At 35.4% G+C, this 24391-nt stretch overlaps 1 protein-coding gene and 1 non-coding gene across 2 annotated transcripts in view; both read right to left on the bottom strand.

The window, feature by feature from the left end:
- LOC115219923 (acidic leucine-rich nuclear phosphoprotein 32 family member A) overlaps nucleotides 1-639 on the bottom strand; it is a 44024-nt gene extending 43385 nt beyond the window's left edge. The window contains exon 1 of the mRNA XM_036509533.1: nucleotides 619-639. Coding sequence (XP_036365426.1) covers nucleotides 619-621 — 3 coding nt within the window. The 5' untranslated portion in view covers nucleotides 622-639. The remainder of the gene's footprint in view (nucleotides 1-618) is intronic.
- Nucleotides 640-19925: 19286 nt separating this feature from the next.
- Trnae-uuc lies at nucleotides 19926-19997 on the bottom strand. Its single transcript has one exon. It is a non-coding gene; the product is annotated as a tRNA-Glu (tRNA).
- Nucleotides 19998-24391: the final 4394 nt, after the last annotated feature.

Raw genomic sequence — 24391 nt, 5'->3', positions numbered from 1 at the left:
AAGACATTCAAGCCATGACCCTCCCTTGTCATGTTCAAGAATAGCACGCACTAAACTGCATTATCTAATACGTCCTTTTTTTTTTAAAGACTGCGTGTGTCTGTGGAGGGGACGTGGTTGAAATTTCGCCGCTATTTCTAGCGTGTTGAACGACTACGTATAACATCCACGTTGGCTTGAATCGATCAATTGTTATTAAAAATAACCAAACTTATTGCAGTTTCTTCTGTTGGTAAATAAATATAAAATACCAACACCATTATGTTAAATTTCGAACCCCAAAATTTAAGAACATCCCATTCGCTGTATATAAAATCATTACAAAATTTTCTTTCGATATTTAAAATTAAAATTGATATTATAGATATGCTACTAGTATATTGTATACATTATTATATAATGTATATTATATATATAATATACATATATATCCTATTTATATATATATGTAATAGAGATGTAAATAGGTTTATAAATGTATCTGTGTACAAATATATACGTATTTGTTTATATAATAGATTATATATATATATATATACATATATACACGTCTATACATGTCTGTACATGTGTATATACATATATAATTTTAAGGTGTGTAAATTTCGAAAGCATTACCATTTTCGTCAGCAAATATTGTCCAAGTTGTCTTCAGATTGGATACCACGTATCTTGGCATGCCAACATGGAGTCAGCCAGACCAGCTTCCCACGAAAAATAAATCTACGCATTTAGTCGACAAGACAATAAGCTATTACTATTGTGTACAAACGAAAGTTTCAATAAATAATGATGAGATTCTACAAGTGAAGAAAATGGCACAGAGAGTTTTAAAAGTCGTTACAAAACTCTCATGATAAATGTGGCGATTGATACGGATAAGGGTCGATTTCCCTCGAAGGAGAATGACCGCCATCACGAGATTTTTGCGCTTAACTAGTTGAGCGAAGCTGAGAGACTGACAACAAAAGGCCAGCAGAAACAGTAGTTGGTGTTGAGGGTTGGGGTGGGTTCAGATTGCATTCAACATGCTGTTAAAACAGTTTTAAAATGAACAAAAACTTGTCTCTATTTTGAAAGCCAAAACGAAAATAATTTTGAAATTTTTTTAAGCAAAAAAAAAAAAAAAAGACAGTTTATTCTTTGTACTCTTTGTAAGCATGAGAATGATGATTCTGTTTTCGGAAGCATCATTTATGAGTATCAAACATTTTTAACATGGCTGTAGAATAAACGAAAATATCGAATTTTTATTAATATTATTTATTCGAAATATATTTCCAATATTTATAATAAACTATTCAAATATTAAATATATATATAATGTTCAGTTAATTTTATGGAATAATGTTCTACAAGTCGCATGTTTGTGAGCGCCGCCAAACTATTGTTATGTCATGGCGTCGTCCTCATGACGCCCACATACAAGCAAGCTTTATAATATGATTAGAATTATTAATAGACCATACAAGTTAAAGCGAGGAATACAATTAAGTCTTCCTATGCAGCTTGTTTCTTTTTTTTTTTTTTTCTTATCTCAAATCCCTATAATTATTATTCCAAGAATGATGATTATATTACTACTTTTAAATTCTGACAGAAAGTTGATTAATTCTTTTAAGTTTACTGTAATTAAAATATAGAATTGTGATTCTTTAAAAATTAAATTTTTAATCAGATATTAAATGGGAATTTCATGTCTTCAATTTTTTTAAATAGAAATAATATATACTGTACAAAAAATTTCAGGAAAAAAAGCATTGAGTTGTTTTTTTTTTAATGACTGCTAAAATAGAGCAAACTTTCTTATGTTTGGTAATGTCTTGGGTGAGACAAACTATGTTTCGATATTTCCCAGATATTTAAGACAAGGTAGCAGCCATTTAAACATAAATGTTAAGACACATCACAGGAGGGGGGTATGGAGACATGTAAGCTGACAGGAATCATCTAATACAATGTATTTTCATTGCACATACATACACACACACTTATATGTGTGTATATGTATGTGTTGCTTGTATCATGTATGTGTGTCTGTATGTATATATATATATATAGGATCTTTTCCTTTTATTTAAACAAATGTTTATATATCGTATTACTGTTGAATAAATTACTAATCTTTACAAGAGGCAGATACGTAAAAATACATTGTATAATAGTAATTTTAAAGGATTTGATTAAATGGAAATACAAACTAAAATAAAAACGATTACATTTAGTAATTCCATCATTCAATGAGAAAAGGACAATGTTACAGGAAAATATTATTTCTATTGTGGTCTTCTTTAAGCAAATCTTTACTTTGATTCAAAAACCACTTTTTACTCCAAGAGTAAAAACTTTTACAAGAAGCATGTTCCTAAACTTAGACAATTAGTGAATTTTTCATACATAAAAGAACAATTTCTATTTTAACAACAAATTTTTCGTTATATTATTTTCTCATCATTTTAGAATTCAGTCACCAAAAGAATAAATAATTTTAATACTCTAATGAGACAAAATGTACTTTTAGGGATAAGCAATGGAATTTAAGAAGCCAAACAATTGGTTTGCATTAATAATAAATTCCTTTTGTCACACATATTTTAATAAATTGTTGAACAGAAGACTTCATACCTGGGTACCTGTTCTTGCATATGCATTAAATGTTTGAACACACACATACATGTACACATACATTATATACATACATAAGATCATTTTGATGATGATGAACAATTGGAAAGGGTGTGTTATCACTGATTTGCAAGCTTCCTGCCTCAGAAATGGAACTTCCCTTCACCAACTTGACCTTGGTTAGCTGTGTCAGATGCATCATTATTCTATTTGTTCATTTTTTTGAAACACCTCTACCAATTATCAAGAACCACCTACAGAGAAATGAAACTAACAAACCAAAGAAAACATGGAACCAAGACCAACATACCAATGATATCTAAATAGATACCATGCATCTTATCTATTACCTGAATTGTAATTTTTTCCATAACTTTCATAACCTGGCCCAATAATTTGACTTCTGCAATCGCTTCTCTCTGATGCATCTTCTTTGCTTTGTAGTATTCGACAATGAGGATGCTATGTCAGTCAATGAGTATAACACTTTCCTGTATAACGTGATTGACTACATAAGTGAATAGCTTCTGCCCTACTATCTCAGACATATCAATTATCTCAGTGACTATTAATGATAGACCATATGCTTTACTTGCTTCCATAACCTTAATTATGCTTACTACGATACTGCTAGAATCTTGAAATGCTTGTTGGTACTTCTGTTGGGTCTATCCAGAAAAGACCCTCTTTCTCTTATGCATTTTCCATATGCAATGACTTCTTGTATAATAGCACTTCTATACTTTTTACTTTTTAGCATCAGTACCTTAATAATTTCACACAATAATTATCAAAGTATGTGCACCTTAATAATTTCACACTTCTCTCTAATGGTGTCTTGATGCTCGTCCATACAATGTTTTGCAATCTGAAACACTTTGAGCTTCTGATCTTCATATTACATAATACTGGAAAACCTCTTTCTGCTGCACCTCTTGCAAAGTATACCTAATTTCTCATCTAGCTGCTTGGTATTGCTCTATACCCCTCTCTTTCTTCCAGTCCTTTCAGGTTCTTCCCTTAGCTTTTATTATTCCATCACCATGCTACATTCCATCTGGTTGGAACCTCACTCACAAACCTCATCTGTTGCCCTCTGCAGGTTTTCACATAGGAACTTCCAGTTGTTTTTTATGTTATATGTTTCTACTTTCACTTCCTGTTTGTAAAATGCTTCAGTTAGTAGTTCTCACACTCAATAATTGTTTGATGGCTCCTTATACTTTCATTTCCATTTCCAAACTGCTTTGAGGCATAGAGTTTCTTTAACTCTTAGTCTGAAGTCACGAATCACTAGTTTATTCTTCACTAGAGAAAGACTCAGCATTCAAAACTGATTTTCTATCCTGTTTCTTTGTGATAATGAAGTTTGTCTTGCTTGTGTATTTATCAGAAATTAGTGTTACAAATTGTTAAGTTGCATCACAGAAGCAACTTAACAACAGGAGCACTGTTCCTTCCTCATTCTTTGTACTGTATTCACAAGGTATATTTGTAATTTTTGTAGAGGACAATTGTACATCTAAGGACCTTCAAATACCAAACTGCTACTGTTAGATAATTGATTCTGAGTAAAGGAGAATTGGGATGGTTTTCTCTCTCTTGTATTCTGAAGTTCCAAACAAGAGTTTCTCTCTCTCTCTCTCTCTCTCTCTCTCTCTCTCTCTCTATATATATATATATATATATATATATATATATATATATATATATGACATATCTTCCCCTCCAGATGTTCCAGAGAGTTGACATATAATGTGAAAAGATATTCCCAGTAGTTAAGATTTATGACTTTGCTTATATCTTTGATAGGTAAGGCCTGGGCTGGTAGAAGACCTTAGTTATGAACAGTAGTCCAACCTGCTCCAAACAGGGATTTCCAAGATGTCAACATCAATGCCAGGTCTCTTATAGTAAATGTTGTCAGTACCTAGCTACTGAACTCTAGACAGAATATAAATATGTTTAGAGAAGCATGTATTGTTGTCATTGTCATCATCTCCGACACTGCCATTGCTGTAATTTAACATCCACTTTCCATGCTGGCATGGTTTCTATGGCTGGATACCCTTCCTAATGCCAACAAAAAAAGTTCTCTGTGGAACAAAAAATAATAATAATAAGTCCGTTCGAAGGATTTATAAGTCAGGTTTCTATATGTAGTAGCACTACCAGTAATAATTTAGACTTATAATAATGTACTACCTGCAGCATTAAAAAAAACAAAAAAACTATGGTTCTGTGTGGAATAAAAAATAATTCTGGTTAGAAGAAAAAAAAAATTAAAAAGAATTAATGATACATTTAAAACAAATCATGCCAAAAGATTTCAAATGTAAGCAGATATCTGTTGAAATTGAAAATGAACCAGCTAAGAAAGTTAAAATGGACAAAGAAAACGCAAGCCATTTTGTGATTGAGGATACTAAACAAGCCCTCCTTGAAAAGACTCCAGATGAAATGTTGATGGAAGTGACTAGTGAAGAACATGTAGAAAATTCTGAAATTAGAGGATTTGAGCCATCTGTTACAGGAAAAGGTCCTTCTACTGAAAATGATTTGTTGAGGAATCATTCTAATACAAACACTTTAAAAGATAATGACAGTTTGCAAGTAACCGATCCAGTCTCTGCTGAGAAAAGTGTAATGAAAGGAAAAGTCGTAGAAATGAAAAATATATATATAATAATGCTGTGTAATTTTTGAAAAGAATATATATATATATATATTCTTGTATGTATAATTCTGTGTGGAACAAGAAGAAATCTAAATAAGAGAAAAACAATTCTGGTTAGAAGAAAAATAAATGAAGCAAAAAAAAAATAATGTTGTGTTGAAAGGAAAAAGAAAGAAATATATAATTCTTTGTAGAGAATATTTTCTGTTTGGTCAACACTAATTTTCAAATTACTGGGAGTCTGTTGCTCTACTCATAGTGACGTATAACTGGGCATGTGTAAACACCAGCATGATCTAAAGTCTAGCTCTGTGCCTTGTTTGTTGTGAAAGCACAAGTGGAATCTTTAGGAATCTGCCCATCTATAATGGGAAATAAAGGGACAGTATCACAAATCTAAATTCATGAACCATACGGGGTGGGGGAATCCTTGTCACTGAAATTTTAACACAAAAATCAAAGGAGATTAATTAATTAATACAAAACTCAATATCTGCTAAATAATGATACATTTTCACATTTTTACCTGATTACCGCCTTTGTAATCCCGAAAAACATCATGACCATTGATCCAGCTGTTTGACTGTAAAAAGGGAACAGACAGACGGACATAATGCCCATTGTAGTAAGAGGTTGACTTACTTACCTTAATTTTTATTTACTTTTTTACACCTGTAAATTGAACAATTACCCACAACATCTACCAAATAATCATACTTTTTCATATTTTTTGCACTAAAAACCTTCCTCATTACTGCCTTTGTAATCCCGAAAAACATCATGACCATTGGTCCAGCTGTTTGACCGTAAAGAGGGAACAGACAGACGGACATAACACCCATTATAGTAAAATTAAGGCGGCAAATTGACAGAATCATTAGCATGCCAAGCAAAATGCTTAGTGGTATTATGTCAGTCTTCATATTCTGAGTTCAAATTCTGCCGAGGTTGATTTTACCTTTCATCCTTTTGGGGTTGATAAAATAAGTACCAAATGAGTACTGGGGTCAATGTTATCAACTTACTCTTCCCCCAGAATTGCTTACCTTGTACCAAAATTTGAAATCAATATTTGATAACATTATGAGAAATAAAAGGGGACCCAGAATGGCATCTTGCTGTACTCTACTAATTACCACAGATTTTTGGACAGGTCTTGGTTTTCTGCCATTATCTGTCTTTGACCTTTCAGAGAATTAGAAATCCAAATACCTAAAATTCCAGTTATGTCACACACACACACAGTGCGGTGAATAAACTGTCATCTAAATTACGCAAAAAGGAAAATAACACTGACATCTCATTTTAACAAATTTATTTACCAAAATTACATAAAAATATCTTGAAATACTAAAGAGTAAATTTTTTCAATAAAATTGCCATTGGCTTCAACCATGGCCTCCAGACGACTTTGGAATTTTCTGCAACTCTTCTGGATGGTCTTCTTGTTTAAGTTGGTAAATGTTGCCATACTCCTTGTCTTCAGTTCATCTTTGGTGTTACAAGGAGTTTTGTTGTGCACCCCACACATAATAATCAAGGGGGTTGCAGTCTGGGGAGTTAGGTTGCCAGATGTTAGGGGTGATGTGGTTGCAGAAATTGTCTGACAGCCATCACTGGGTTCTCCTGCTTGTGTGGCATGGTGCAGAGTCCTGTTTCCAGACATAGGGTCTTCTAGCAGCCACCCTCTTGACTCAGGGCAACACTACCTCCTCCAGGCACTTGATGTAGGCCTCCTTGTTGAGTCTGAGGCCATGTGGGAAGATGAATGGAGGCATAACATCACCATCACTAATGATCACTCCAAATACCATGATGTTGACTGGATGTTTGATTTTTATCACTCTTGGTACATGTCCTCAGATTGACACCCAAACAGGGCGGTGAGCTGGCAGAAACGTTAGCACACCGGGTGAAATGCTTAGCGGTATTTCGTTTGCCGCTACGTTCTGAGTTCAAATTTCGCCATGGTTGACTGCCTTTCATCCTTTTGGGGTTGCTTAAATATCATTTCGGGGTTGATAAATTAAGTACCAGTTACGCACTGGGGTCGATATAATCAACTTAATCCGTTTAACTGTCCTTGTTTGTCCCCTCTGTGTGTAGCCCCTTGTGGGCAGTAAAGAAATAAGATTGACACCCAAACACTCTGAAATCTTTGTATTGGAGCTTCCGGCACAAATGCCAAGTAGTACAGCATGTCGTTTCCACATATCTGACAGAGTGAATTGCATCATGGTGCTGTCTTTCTTACAAATGGTGCCCAACCTGACACTACTAAACTGTGTAGTCAACAAAATCAAAAACAAGCAATGTGCATGTCCAAAACTAACAATATAAAATGGCAACAATTTACCCATTGCACCCTGTATATATATATTTATATATATATCAACATGAAAAACAGACAGTAAATAATGATGTATGTATGGTACATAAAAAGCACCAACTACACTCTTGGAGTAGTTAGTGTTAGGAAGGGCAGCTCCCAGCTTACCAGTTTTCAGTCAAACTATCCAACCCATGCCAGCATGGAAAACAGACGTTAAATGATGATTATGATAATGATGATACATATATATATATATATATATATCATCATCATCATTTAGCGTCCGTTTTCCATGCTAGCATGGGTTGGACGGTTCTACTGGGGTCTGTGAAGCCAGAAGGCTTCATCAGGCCCAGTCAAATCTGGCAGTGTTTCTACGGCTGGATGCCCTTCCTAACGCCAACCACTCCGTGAGTGTATATATATATATATATATATATATATACGAGGTACTTTCCAGAAGTTTTGTGAGTGTTTTAGGAGCGGTAATTATAACTGTCCTAGAGTATTGCAATTTTGATATAATTACTACACATATAATAAGCTGACCTGCCAACTTTTATTATTCCAGATTGAAGGAAACAACTATAACAACACTTTGAACACATTCTACTAAACACTGCTTATCATAGCTGGCTAGTTTGGAGAATACAATCGGGATGTGAAGAGAATTTGGAAGTTCACTATGCTACAAGGTTTTGTGTTAAACTGGTAAAATACTCTAGACAGCTCAGGGATCAACTTGAATGAGCTGGACATCTGTTTTTTACTGGCACAAAAGGCCAGGCAAAACAAGCCCACTGGAAAGCTCATAATGATTCCTTTTTTGACAGCAAGGACATCATCTACATCCACTGGGTTCCCTTTGGTTAGACAGTCAACAAAGAGTACTTTGTGGAGGTTTTGAGGGAGTTCAAGGGGAGATTTCATCACAAAAGGCCAGAGCTCTTCTACTTAGGTTGGTGACACCTGCACCAGAACAATGCGCCAGTCCACAATTCTGTCCTAGTAACCAACTGCTTGACAGAGATGGACATCAAAACTGACTCTCATTCTCCCTACAGTTTAGACCTTGCTTTTTGTGACTTTTAGTTGTTCCCCAAGCTGAAGGAGAAAACGAAGGAGGCTCCTGGACACCTTCATTTTGGAGGACATCACAAAGTAGCTGGAATGCTACAAGTGCACTGAAGTTAGAGGATCCTACTTTGAAGGAGATTAGAATTTTGATTCATGAAGACTAGAGAAGAATGAAGATAGTACGCTCTACTGGATATGTAATGCCAGTATACATGTGTGACAGAGTACTAGTGTACTGCGAAAAAATTTAGATAAATTAGAGCAGTGTGCAAGATAGAAGACTGTGCTGGTTTGGTCATGTGTGAGGACAGTTGCATAAAGAGGTGCTGATCATTTAAAGTGGATGGAACATGTGGAAGAGGGAAACTCAGGAAGATATGGAACAAGTATTGAAGGCTGATCTCAAGATGCTGAGCCTTACAAATGAGATAACAAAGGACCAAGATATCTGGCACCTTGCTGTACTCAAGGAGGCCTGCTTACTACAGCAGAACTGATATCCTAAAACCACTTTGGTAGTGCTTGTCTGTGAAGGGCTCTGACCTACCCTGAGCACTCTGCTCATCAATTTTTTCCTCCATATTTTATCCCCTAACACCCATCACTTCTCTACCCACTGAGAGCAGAATAAGCACACATTACATCCTGTGCTTTTCTCAGTTACCTTTCTTTCACACCCTAAACCACTTCCATTTCTCATTATTTTCCCCACCTACTGTCTCCTCCAATCAGTTTCATTCTGCACCTTCTCTCTCCTGACATCTAGCTTATTTGCTATTACCATCAATGCCCTCGCATTTCTACCACAAGAACTTTCCCTGAGCCTCTTCCTATATTTCTCATTTACACTGTTGATATTCATGTTACTCTCATCACTGGAATTCTTTGTAATAGTATCTGGGTCAGAATATCTTCTCCAAACAGTAACAGTAAATCATCTCAATACCACCAAGGGCACCTCTTCTTTTATAGTATTCCATTAACTTTGTACCCATTCACAAACCTGTGTAATAGTAGGCCTCTTCCTTCCCCCTGTTGGTGTCACTTCAAAATCTGAAGATTACATCCACTTGTTCCACTCCTGTATGAATTCTATAAACGGTATATTGATTGAAACATCTAAAAGCTATAATTGATTGGTCAGGCCTTCTGGAATTACAACTAATTGAGTCATTAGTTCTCCAGCTTTTCTCTTAAAATGTTCAGTCTTGTGAGTCCAAAAGTGGTCCCACACTAATAAGGTAGGTTTCTTTAAAAGCCCACTAGAATACCTGAATCAGATTTTTCAAGCCACGATTTCATTCTTCTCTTATCCATCCAACCTTTTTGGATGGCCATAACATAAATCCCATTGAACATTCTTTTTTTGGGCAATTTTTTTTTTAACAACAAAAAGGTACAATTTTGTGCCATTGGCACAGCATGCTAATACAACTGTGTTGTATTATGTTTTCTCATGGCCACCTGTTTTAACAGTCACAGATTTAGCACCTTTGAATTCTACTGCCTTGTTTGATGGCACATCAAATGTAAAGGAACTTTGTCTATATTTGCTCTCTGTAAAATATCAAAATTAACTTCTATTCTTCATGAATTATATACCTGTGAAACTTTGATTTTATTTTCATATTCAGGGGGAATTTTTTTTTTTGCCTATCTTGTTCTAGGTCTAATACAGAGGTAATTCTGTCATAAATCTGTCTAAAATCATTGGTATCAGGCCATTGCTATAAGTCTTAAACGATGCATAATCATTTTGGTGGATACTGGAAAACCTAAACTTCTCTAGTCTGACACCCATGCTTTTAATTCTTCTAATCAGGCCTCTTTATAGTTTCCCTACAGAGACAGAGCTATATCTAGTAGCTCTTCTTGCTTTCTTCCAGTCCTTACTATTTTCGCAATTGGTGATGGATCAAAACATCAAGTAACTGCCTTAATTCCATACTTCTTTGCGTGTGATATGATTTAGCTTAAGTTTGATATTTTAGCAGTTCTCTTTTTGCTTTTCAGCCATGGGTTTGAACACTGTAGGAAAATTATCAACAATAAGTTGTCTCAACTTTATATCCATTGAAGTAAGCTGTATGGTTATTTTGGTCAGTGTGCAAATTGCTATGCTGCATGGCAATGAAACAAGTGACAGCTGAGGACATGCGTAGGCTTGAAATAAATAAAGCCAGTATGCTTCGCTGGATGTGCAATGTCAGTGTGCATGTTCGACAGAGTGTAAGCATCTTGAGAGAAAAGTTAGGCATAAGAAGCATCAGATGTGGTGTGCAAGAGAGATGACTGCACTGGTATGGTCATGTGATGCATATGGAAGACAGCTGTGTAAAGAAGTGCTGATCTCTAACTGTGAAGGGTACCTGGTGTAGAGGGAGACCCAGGAAGACACGGAACGAGGTGGTGAAGCATGATCTTCAAACTTTGAGTCTCGCAGAGGTAATGACTAGTGACCGAGACCTTTGGCAATGTACTGTGTTTGAGAGGACCCCCAAGCCAAGAGCATCTGTTCTGGTGGCACATGAAGAACACCTTTTGAGTGTTGAGTCTCACGGAGGCAAAACGGGTGAGTTCCTTGCGAGTGTTGGGCCTCAGGGAGGCAAAGTGGTTGAGTTCCTTTCAAGTTTTGGGTCTCACAGAGGCAATGACCAAGACCTTTGGCATTATGTCGTGCTTGAGAAGAAAATCCATCAAGCTGAGCAAAATCGCACTCGTGCTAGTGGCACGTAAAAGCCCCTATGTCATGCTGGTGGCACATAAAAGTACCCATTATACTCTTGGAGTGGTTGGTGTTAGGAAGGGTATCCAGCTGTAGGAAACCATGCCAAATCAGACTGGAGTCTGGTGCAGTCTTCCAGCAAGCCACCCTGATCAAAGCATTCAAACCACACCAGCATGGACAACGGACGTTAAATGATAATGATGATGAAAATTGCCATACAGGATGTGAAACTTGTATTTGCGTGAACTTATGCTTGTCCATCTCCCAAGACAATGACACTTGATTTTCCATGCATAGTACTGTTACATTAGATGCAGGGCAATTTTTGGACACATTTAAAAATAGAAAATGTGCGTCTTATGTCTTATATGACAGCATGTATGATATACATACATATGTATAAAATATTATACTCCATTATTAGTGAAATCAACACAAAAGTACTGCATCCAGTGAGAGATAAATATCTTTTTAATATACATAGGATTTGAATTAGAGTTACTATAGTTTCATGCCTCTGGATATACAATGACCGGACAGGCTTGTATAGCGTCTTGTGTATTTCCAACTCTGAATGATTGCTTAGAAAAAAAATACACAGCATGCTATTCAAGCAACAACAATATCCGACCATTGTATTTTCAGAGGCATGAAACTAATTGTAGCTCGATTTTTAAATCCAGTGTGTGTGTGCGCGCGGTAAATTTGTCACATTCATACGTAAACAATGACCTTCAGTCAAAACAGAAGGGATGCTACAGAAACAACAAGCTTGACTCTGCAAAAATTCTAACCTATGGTGTTTTATTGTTAATGAATTATACTTCGAAACGGTAATGAAGTCAGTTTAATTAGTCTTCGAAATCAGAAGCATCCTCATTGGTCCAGAAAGTATTATTTGTACTACACGTGTGGAATCACCCAAACGCCTGCATAAGTGTGTTTTGTTTTTCTGTCTATCAAATATATACCATAAATCGGTAATTAACTCAGTTAATTTTAGTAGTAGTCACAATATATGTGTGAGCGTGTACGTGCGTGCTTGGAATCACTAGAACTTGGAGGACGGATAAGAGGGTAGTCTACCTCGGTCAGAGTAGTAAAATTAATGTTTGGTCGCTTGCAGAGAAAGAAAAAGAAACATCGAAACATCAGCTTCCTCTGACAAAGGCTTTTTTTTTTAATTCTAAAGGTTAAGACATTCCTTCTCATCATACACTAACTCAATGTTATTATTATCTCCACTGCCACCACAATTAATGTCGGGATCACCGAAGCTCCAAGTATTCGTAGAATAATATATTTGCGATTTGCATTTGCCATGATAGTCTAGGTTTGCTCTTGCGGAATTGGTTTGAATCATTCAACAACGATAATTGGTTCCATTTACAACAGCATCATCCACAGCTACCACCACTACCATCACTTCTAAACAAATATTCTCGGTTAGACCGACTACCTACGTGCTCTCTAAGTCTGCACGATAAGAGCTTCCACGGGACTTCATAACAATTACTACCAGCACTACCACCACCATTGTAACTGTTACAAATATCATCATTATGTGATCCCACCTTAACCTTCCCCCACTTCGATTATCACCACAAATATGGACATAGTAACCATGACAATGTCAACTGCAATCACCTCAGCCTTTTCCCTTTTCATTTACTGCTATTGTCATCACAGTCATTCTCATGATAACGACGGCGGTTTCCACCATTACTTCATCGATGTTCTTTCCTCATCAGCATAAATCAGTGGCAAATTTCTACTGTCTTCACTCTCCAAACCATCTTTACATAAAAATGCCGAATCCCGGTCATGCCCTTGCAAAAGACATCAATGTTGCAACATACCGTATCCACCCACTGCTAATTCTATAAAAAAAAAAGACCTATTTGTGTGAGTTATATTAACATCGAGTAGTGTTACCTTGTTACTTTTCACACGACGAATAAAGGGTAGTTATGAGCTACATCATTTTATTAATCATTTTTATTATTTTCTGTAATTCTCGAACATGTCAACACATGTTATACATACCTTCAAACATACAAATGAATTCAGCACTCAAGCAAGTACTCGTCCCCACGTGTATATATTCGTAATGTTATTGTATAAAGTGAGATAACTCTTACTAATATTTACTCATTCTTTCCACTGATTATGACAAATAATAGAAAATTCTGTTGAAACTTAGACTATGATATTGCTTTCTATTGGCTAGACACAACGGTAAATTTTCAACGTCGTTAACATTTATAGTGTTAGGTGGGTGGTGGGATTTTATATTGCTTCTCTTCACTCAGCAAAAAACAGATTTCTTTAGAAAGACTGAATTTCTTTTCAGGGCAAAAAATAGTTCACCACCCCCACTATTGTTAACTCTATTTATCTTTTACATGTTTCTGTCGTAGGACCGCGGCCGTGCTGGGGCACAGCCTTGAAGGGTTCAGTCGAACAAATCAGTCTCAGTACTTATTTATGTATAAGTCTGATACTTATTCCGTTAATCTCTTCTGCCGACGGAGAATGTAAACAAACAATACAATTGTCCAAGAGGTGGGGGAATAAGCTCACACACCCATATATATATATATATATATATATACATACTCATACACAACAGGTTTCTATACAGTTTCCGTTTACCGAATTCACTCACAAGACATTAATGGCCCAGAGTTATAGTAGAAGACATCTGCCCTAGGTGCCTGAAACCACGTGGTTGCGAAGTGGGCTTCTTAACCACTCACCTTGCTGTCATTTACTAGTCAATTTAATAAATTTAGTCAATTACGTTTTTACTCCCACGCAAAAACAATAAGAAAATTGCATACCTGGCATAGAAAAAAAGGACATGGTTTTCTCAAAACAGACTGACCAGTTATAGTGTATTACAGAATTAATTCTTAATTTTCTGGTTTATTTCCTGCCATGTAATTTTTTACTTTGAGAATCACTGCCTTGATCATGCTCAAGTGAGACTCATAATGGAATTCTTTCCTCACATCAAAACAGTGCGGCTATTCCACAAATTACTCACACATGCCAAACTTTGACCTACAGATGTTGGAGTGTTGTTTCTGCTCCTTGCCTTTTCTACTTCAGTTATGGTGACCTTTGTTCTATCAAACTAACTGGTTTCATGTCATTTTCACTCATTCCCTAAGGCTCATTCCCATCGACCATATTGTGTCTACATACAACATTGTACTAATCCGTCTTCCGTTTCATAGTATCATCCTTCTTCAATTCTCTCCATGCCAGTATTTTTCATGCAGTTGTCAGTTTACAAGCTATTCAAGTAGACCCTCAACAGTGTTGATTGCCCTAATGTCAGGTTCTGCAAAAGCTCCTTTCTCTAGACCTAATCATGGAAAAATAAATTAATTAGAAGCTGTTGAAAATAGTTACCAAAATTTATGGGCAAAATAAATGTGATAGTATACTGCTTAAAGGATATTTGTTTCTCATCTGCTTCACAATATCATCAACATCATCATCGTTTAACGTCCGCTTTCGATGCTGGTTTGACTGAGGATTGCCAAGCTGGGAGGTTGCACCGGGCTCCAATCTGATTTGGCAAGGTTTCTATAACTGGATGCCCTTCCTAACACCAACCACTCCGAGAGTGTAGTGGGCGCTTTTTAAGTGGCACCAGCATGAGGGCCAGTCAGGCAGTACCGACATCGACCATGCTCAAATGGTGCTTTTTACATGCTACTGGCATAGGAGCCAGACAGGTGGCACTGGCATTGACCATGTTCCAATGGTGCTTTATACGTACCACTCAAGCAGCACTGGCATTGGTCATGCTTGAATGATGCATTATACATGTCACATGTACAGCTGCCAGTCAGGTGGCACTGGCATCAGCCATGACTATGATTTCACTTGGTTCAACAGGTCTTCACAAGCTCAACATATTGCCTGATGATTGAAGGGTACTTTCAAATGGGCCAGTTATGTGACACTGGCATCAGCCATGGCTACGAGCTGACTTAGCTTGCCGGGTTTTCTCAAGTACAGTATATTGGTCATTTGTCATTGCCTTTGTGTTGCCCAACATTGGAAGGTTCTGCTTCCCTACCACATTCCATGTCTTCTTCGGTCTACTTCTTCCACAAGTTCCCTCCACTGTCAGGGTGTGGCACTTCTTCACTCAGCTGTCCTTATTCATACACAACACATGACCATACCAACACAGTCGTCTCTCTTGCACACCACCTCTGATGCTTCTTCAGTCCAACTTTTTTCTCAGGGCTCTTACACTCTGTTGTGTATGAACACTGACATTACACATCCAACGGATCATACTAGCTTCATTTCTTTCAAGCTTATGCATGTCCTCAGCAGTCACATCCCATGTTTCACTGCTGTGTAGCATGGCTGTTTGCACACTGGCATCATGTAGTCTACCTTTCACTCTGAGCAAGAGACCCTTTGTTACCAGCAGAGGTAGGCGCTCTCTGAACTTTGTCCAGGCTATTCTTATTCTGGCAGCTATACTATCAGAGCATCCACCTCTGCTACTGACTTGGTCACCTAGGTAATGGAAGCTATCAACTACTTCTAGTTTTACTCCCTGGCATGTGATGGAATTAGTTTTCTGTACATCTTTGGTGTTTATTGCACCTGTGCATCTGCCACATACAAAAACCATCTTCCCAGTTAACCTTCCTTTAATATTGCTGCACCTCTTATGTGTCCATAGCTTACACTAGGTACATCTTATGGAATTTCTACCTACACCTTTTCTACAAATTGAGCAGGGTCATCTACCTAAAGGGATTTGTGATTCATGTGACTTTGGTTTTTGCTAGGTTGACGCTAAGGCCCTTTGATTCTAGACCTTACTTCTACACCTGAAACTTCTGCTCTAGTTCTGGTAGTGACTCAGCTATTAGTGCAAGGTCATCAACATAGAGGAGCTCCCAGGGGCAGCCTATCTTGAATTCTGTTATTGCTAAGGACTATGATGAATTAGATGGGGCTGAAGACTGATCCTAGAATTCTTCATTAGTTGCCAACCCTCACCTTACTGACAACATCCTTGTACATGACTTGTACAGCTCTCACTGACCACTGAGTCATATATGTGAAAGATTAACTTGATTTTAATTGTTTAAGTAAAGGATTATATATACATACATACATATATATATATATATATAGACACAAATCCAAAACTTAAGAGCTGCCACTGTCAGTGGCAGCATGATGGAAATTGGGTCAAGTGAAAGTAGAGAGGTATTAGAGGTATTAGAGCAGAGTTGAATAAATGCATGCTGTACTCAAGTGGCAAGATCAAGATGAGTCTAAATCAGATTCCACATGAGCAAGGAACAATTATACAAATACAAATTCTCATAGGTAGGTAACAGTGATTGAATAGAGGAAGGAAGTATATTGTTAGCAGAGAACTAGATAGATAAAATAATGGAAATCACAATAATTAAGGTTGCATTAGACAACACAACAGTGCCATTTATCTTTATAAACACACCATGATAAAAGTTAGCCGGTGAACCAAAGGACAGCTTTTATGAGGCCCCTTCACAGATTACCTTGATAATGAATGACTGTGACCACATAATCACAACTGATCATTTAATTAACATGTTTGGATGTCCTTGGTATACATAGTGCTCATGGATATGATACAAGGAATGAATTGGGGATAAAGGCTTCTGGGGTTCTGCAATGCAGATGACCTAACCATTTACTACGGTAACCACAGGAAACCAACCAGACACCTAATCACCTACAAAGCAAACACACAAACTACTTAGAATTTATATTCACCAGGAAACTGGCCAAATAAATGGTTACAAACAAATCTTTCCATGGAAGAATGAACCACTCACAATGGACTTGTCATTTGTTACTTCAAACTAAGAACTTAAAGGAAGTTTCAACTTGGAGAAGGGAAATATAGAAGCTGAAAGAGACCCAACAAGTTGTAGGTTCAGAGAAGCACTAGATGATACATCTGACAGTAGGAAAGATCATCATCATGATCATTGTTTTAATGTTCACTTTTCCAAGCTTGCATGGGTTGGACAGATATTGAGGTAGATTTTCTGTGGCTGGAGTCCTTTCCTGTCACTAACCCTCACCTGTTTCCATGCAAAGTAATATTTCACCATGGTCAAACGTATTCTCACATAATATTAGAAATGAACAACGCTGTTTTTATGATAGTGACAATCATTTTGCAACTCTCATGCGATGTCTAGACAAAGAGACAAACACACACTCACATAATCCATCCATACATACATAACATACATATGTGTGTGTATGTATATAATGGGCTTCTTTCAGTTTATGTCTATTAAAACTGCTCACAAGGCTTTCGCTGGCCTGGGGCTACAGTAGAAGACACTTGCCCAAGGTGCCACATAGTGGAACTGAACCCAGGATCATGAAGCAAGCTCCTTCCTAAACTGAGGGCTACAGATCAGATATCTAAATGGGGTAAGATTTCATCCAGATGGAAGATGATATGGTGTTGGAATAGTACTACAGTTAGAGACATGAAAACTGAAAGACAGATCTGGAAAGACTGTAAGAAATGAAGTGGTAGAAAACAGTATCAAGTAGCAGAAAGGGAAGCAAGACATTAGAAATACATGCTAAAAGTCATGCACCAAAACATTTGACATTTTATTTATATTACATTATTATTATTCATTTTATTAATATGGAAAGCTGGCAGAATTGTTAGTGTGCTGGGCAAAATGCTTAGTGGTATATCGTCTGTCATTAGATTCTGAGTTCAAATACCACTGAGGTCAACTTTGCCTCTCATCCTGAATGAGCAAAGGAAGGAAATGGAGAAATTGACATGCAGACATCAGTTTACTCAAAGATACTCAAATTTCATTATATGGATTTGCATATCTTTGAATAAACTGATATCTGCATGTCAGTTTCTCCATTTTCTTCCTTTTCTCATTCATATATATATATACATACATGTAAAATGAACAACATTGTAAAATATTTATTCAACAATTTTAGCTCTAAGACAAACTACTTAATTATAGGCATAGCTTCAGAAAGAACTAGTAGAATCCTCAGTGACTACCAAACACTGATACTAAATGCAGCATGATAAAAATGAAAGTAATTAATGTTATAAATTCAAGGACTTCTAAATCAGTGTTCACTTATATTCCCAAAATATATTTTTTATCTGGGTATATTTTAAACATATAAATTACAATACACATATATCCAAATACTTCTGTAGTTCAGTGATGTCTTTTCATGCTTCTGTATAGTGCAGCAATAGCATTTGCTACCAACTGACAATCATACTACTTTGGTTCAATTTTTCCCCACCCATTTCCCAAGACGATAGTGGGGGTGTAGGGACACACGAAAATAGCGCGGAAAACGGAAGTTAAACGATGATGATGAATGTATATAAGATTTTCTTTCTCCATCTTCCCTTCCTTGGACTTTTCCTTTTTTCTATATTTCTGACAAAGAGCTCCGCTCGAAACGTTAAATCCTCATATATATATATAGTTAATCCAAACATGAACAAAGAGAAAACAACAATGCGAGGACATGGAACAAGTATAGTGTTATTAGACGCTCAGGAAAGGAAAGAAAGAAGGAGGATTTAACGTTTTGAGCGGAGCTCTTCGTCAGAAATATAGAAAAAAGGAAAAGTCCAAGGAAGGGAAGACGGAGAAAGAAAATCGCCAACGATACACACGTGGTCAGAAAGCCTTCCTTTTGTACCTCAGTATAAAATTTTTAAAAAATATTACACATGGTGGAAAATTGATTTTCTACCATGTCTTACAATAATAATGATGTAAAAGTCATACAAATTAAGAATTTCTATTAAAAAAAAACTTCGTTTCTGAAGTATGTATATTCATGTCCAAAGGTTAGGCAAATTTCATAATTAGGCAATTTAGATCTTAAGGTTAGGCAAATTGGGACATGAATATACCTAATACAGAAATGAAGTCTTTTTTAAATAGAAATTCTTAACTTTTATGACTTTCTCATCATCATTATTATAAGACATGGTACGAAATCAATTTTTAAAAAATGATTACGTTTGGGGTGTACAAAAAAGAAAGTCTTTCCTGGCATATATCAGGGATAACGTTATTTTTCTTTAAAAAATTGTCTTAGTTGATAAAACCTCATCTGACAAAGCCATCAAAAACAAGCATCGTGAGCTCGCCTTTTCATTTGTTTCAGATAAATAATAGTTGATAATGAATAAAGTTTTTCTATTCATCTTTCTATAAATTAATCAGCTATTACTCGTGACAAAATCAAAGATCATTTTGTAAAATTATCTTTTCGATTCTGCATACGTTTTAAAACTACTACTCCTTACATGATTCGATGAAAACAAAATATGAAATTTGTTTCTTAAATGACAGACTGTTTTAAATCAATTATGAACAAAAAAATAAAACATTTCCATTAAAAAAAAAATCAAGTTCCCATGCCGGGAATCGAACCCGGGCCGCCTGGGTGAAAGCCAGGAATCCTAACCACTAGACCACATGGGATACTTGATAAACTAATGCAAAATATAAATTTATAAAATCAGGATAATTTCTCAGGCAAGATAATATTGAATAGACATGGAATTTATCAAATAAATATTATATATCAATTAATAGACCGTATTTTAATGTTCAACTGTTCTATTGAAATAATTCTCAATATATAGAGCCAATATGTAATTTTTCTCTTAACAGGGTGTGGAACTGAGCGTTTTCGTGCATTCATATGCAATCATTATCCTTACAGGTTACTTGCAGGTATTTTCCCTTCAGCCATATTGCATAGAGTTAGAATTACGGGCAATTTAGCTGATGTTGTTCGACCTCAGGTCAGTCTTGACTGAATAGACTTATGGTCAAGGTTGTGACCATCCTCTCTTTATGTATATCTAGAAATAGACCTTTTTTTCAAGACAGTAGCGTGCAATTTGAGGCAATTTGGCCGCTATTTGTTGCATGTTGTCAATCGCATACTTAGTGTTTCCACTGTTATTTAGCCCATCGGCTTGATTTATTTCACTATTTATCCCTTCGTTTCCAGACAGAAACATAGCATTACAATAAGGCCATTTTAACAGCGTTATAGACACGCGGGCAATTCAATAAATTGGGCCTTATAGTATTTATTTATTGTCAGCAAGTCACAGCCTACATAGATCAGAATTGCCTTCCCTCCCCATGTGCCCGCGAGTCCCCCCGGGTAACCATTCAATGTGCCCATACTTTAAAACGGCACAGATCAAAATCAGTTCACGTGTGAGCAATTACATCGTGGTAAATACATCACTTGTAATTTTATCACAAGGTAATTATCACGAGCCACACAACATCGATTTACTCATTTCAAGTACATCGTTTGTCAAGTCACCTCCTCCCCCGGCTTTGTTTTATCTTTTGTCCGCAGAGTAAATTACATTGCTTTGATATTATTTAGTTTTTATTCGCAGAATAAATACGACGAATTTTATTAACAACGAAAAAGATATTTAAAAAAAATCGGCGTGTCTACACCAGCGTGCCCCCTCCACGATTTGTTTCCTAATAACTTTCAGAAAAATGGATATTTTTTAATGGCATTTTCTATGAATGCCTTTCAGATGGTTAAATTATGATTACATTGGAATTTGTTGTCAAAAAGAAACGATGATATTTATATAATTAAAAAAAAAAACAAACTCGGAGCTGTGGGAGAGAGAGAGAAGTTTCGAATAATTAACATAAGTCAACTTTGTTTCTTCATAACTTTCCGAAAAGTGGGTATATTTTAATGAATTCATTCCATCATATAAATATGAAAACTTTTGGAAATCGTATAGAAAAAAAAATCAATCAAGAAACGAAGTGAAAATCGAACAATATATCACTTGTGCAGAAATTTCACGTAAGAGAATATAAAGGTAGTCCAGCGAAAATTCCGCGTATCGTCAATGGATATCCAAAGTTGCGAATTACTGGATCTTTTAAACATGTTCATATTTTGTCTTTTATAAATATTTCTTCCTTCCAATATATAAAAAAAGAAAGAAGCATTATCCATTCTCTAAATTGCAGTAATTTGTAATTCTATTTTCAAAATTAAACATGAATTTTTTTTCACGAATATATATAGTAAATTTAAATATCAAAAAATTTCTTTTTGTGTCTTTGAATTTCTTCTTTCATTATTAGTGAAATTTGATATATTTACTCTGCAAATAAAAATAAAAACAAAACAACCGTGAATAATGTTTAGCCATTTATTATTATTTACTGTAAGACAAGAAAAAAAAAAAAATGCATAACATTTACCGACGTATCAGCTCGTGATGTAAATTACCGGGTGATTTATTTTACCGGACACCATCAGAATTTGTCACGCTTTCATGCCTCCCCCGCCTGTCGTTATGTGACCAATGTGTATGATCTCTCAGCAATAATATTTTATTTTTAATAACTATAAATTTCTATAATAGCGTATGATCAAGTATTATACGAACTATTCTTACTCTGTAGTTTTTATCCCCAGCGGATAAATTTACCCACTGGTTGAGACCGACGGGCGCTGATCGTCCCTTAATTTCTTTATTAATTTATCTTTACTATATATGCATCAGCACTCGTGTTACTTTCCCGGATTTTCAAAATTTCTTTCTTTAAAATAAGTTGAAAATATTTATCATAAAAAAAATTCATTATAATCTAGGAAATTATATATCTATCATATATTTATATTTATAAACAAAACATCTTAAATCCCGTTTCAACACTATTGCGCTAATATTTGTAAAGTGAATTTCACGGGAAGAAAATTCCCGCCCTATGTTAATTAAGTTAGAGCAAGCTGTTGTTTAAGGTTCTTTTGGAGTTTTGAATCGAATATTCAGATAAAGAAAGCCATAACAAAAGTTTTCTTTGCTTTTGTTAGTAAACCACTATTTATTTAAATATGACAAAAAAAAAGGCAAAATAGAATCTAAATAAATAAATATACAAATTATTTATTTGCTGAATATCAGTACCAGAGGGGGGGGGGAATCAAATAATGAAATGAAGTTTAGAAGTGATTTGGTTAGTTTTGGAGAAATTTATGTAATGTTGCACCTAATTAGTTTAAAAAGACTAATAGAAAAGGCAAAAAGTCAATAATCTTATCAATGATGGAAAGGTTTTTGGTGCCAAATTCCATAAAGGTAGAATTACATTATTTTGTTACTTAAGCTTGTAGTTTTATTAAAAAGAAAAGCTATTAATGACAGAGATAGAATGTAAACAATTTTAATTGTTACTTTCGTCAGGCTTGACGACTTTGTTTTTAATTCTATAGGTATTATAGTTATGTTAATTCTCGCTCAGTTCTGATCGAAGGTTTGTAGCTGTAGACATCCTTTTTCTTTTCATTTCTTTTTTCTCTTTCTAATTTTTTTTAGGTGGACGTTATGCGTACCTCATGATCCAATGTGTCCTTCCTTTTTAAGACGATAAAATGTAATTGTGTAATTTGAGTAAGAATTAGGTGCTTTTGGTTGCATTACGATTGTTGTTTAGCCCCTGATCGAGCAAACTCATAATCAAAGGTGTTCTGGCCGTCACCTTCGTTTTTGTTTATATTAAGGATTACATTTTTCTGTGTCACCTAGGTTTGAATGAGATTTGGTTGCTATTTTCACCAGGTCGATCGATCGTTCAGAGATTCTCTTGTTTGGTTCGTGATACTAATTGTGTTGTTTTATCACCACTTCTTTTCTTATATATATATTGGGATGGGATGGGGCAAAATGAGTAATTTATGATTTCTCATTATTTACTCCTTACTTGTTTGAAATCATTACATTATCATTTTTTACTGTTGCATCATCTTTGGAAGTAAAAATTTGTCAGCATAGTTGTTATTTGTTGAGAGTCCGAAATATAGTTAGGTGACAGGTACTTTTTTGCATGAAATTTTTTCTGAACTTCGACCCGATTGCAATTGAGGTTGTTAATAAAATACCTGGATAAGTTTTGGTTTAAAAATCAATGTTCTTTTCTCTACTGGATTCTAAGTCAATTTTTCCCCACACTGATGTCTAATTTAATAATTTTCAGTTTTCAAAAAAAAAAAATTATGTTGAACTGGGGCAAAATTAGTAATGACTAATTTCAATAATTTCTTCTCTTTAACTGCATGGTGCGTAAATATATTGGGAAGAGAACCACTCTAGCAGATCGCGAAGAAGCTATGGAAAATATTTTATGCTGAGTGTTTAGATTTAGTCAAGTTTCGTTAATTTCATAACATGTGCCATTTTTCTATGACCCTCTTTTCAATTTGACAAAGATATTTTTGATATTTGTTGCATTTGTGATATCTAAAGATGGATATTGATGTGTATGAGCTTTTTCTCAAACGTATTTCCGGAGAGGTAAATTTATCTTGTTCTTACTCTTTTTGCTCCAGCTAAATTTGTCTTTTATACGCTCAAAGAGAACGGAGATAATTTTCTGAAATAGCCTTCTGACTGTTATAGTGCTTTTAACGCATTTGGAGGCGGTTCTTAGCTGAGATAGTTCCTTTAAGGCAGTGAACATTGGTAAAAAAATGCAGTAAATCTTACTTGTATCTCGCTGTTTTGTTTTGAGATATACTTTTAGCGATGCTAGGTGATGAAATTGAAAAATTATCTCTATTTTAATTGATTTTCAAAATAATATCTGTGCTATTATTATCGGGCTGATGTTTGGAAAAGAAATTACTATGAAATTTGGATCGAAGGTTTTAAATTTAGATCACTTTTTATTGGTACCCGCTACCTTCTCCACCCTAAAAATAATTACTACAAATTGTTTCATTGATCTTTTTCTTTGGAGGATTCAATTTTGATTTGAGCTATTCCTCGATGTACTTATTTCGCGACTCATTTGAGAAAGAACTGGCTCTT

This window comes from Octopus sinensis, linkage group LG15, assembly GCF_006345805.1.
Source record: "Octopus sinensis linkage group LG15, ASM634580v1, whole genome shotgun sequence".
NCBI classification, from domain to species: domain Eukaryota; kingdom Metazoa; phylum Mollusca; class Cephalopoda; order Octopoda; family Octopodidae; genus Octopus; species Octopus sinensis.
This window is presented reverse-complemented; position numbering and strand designations above follow the sequence as displayed.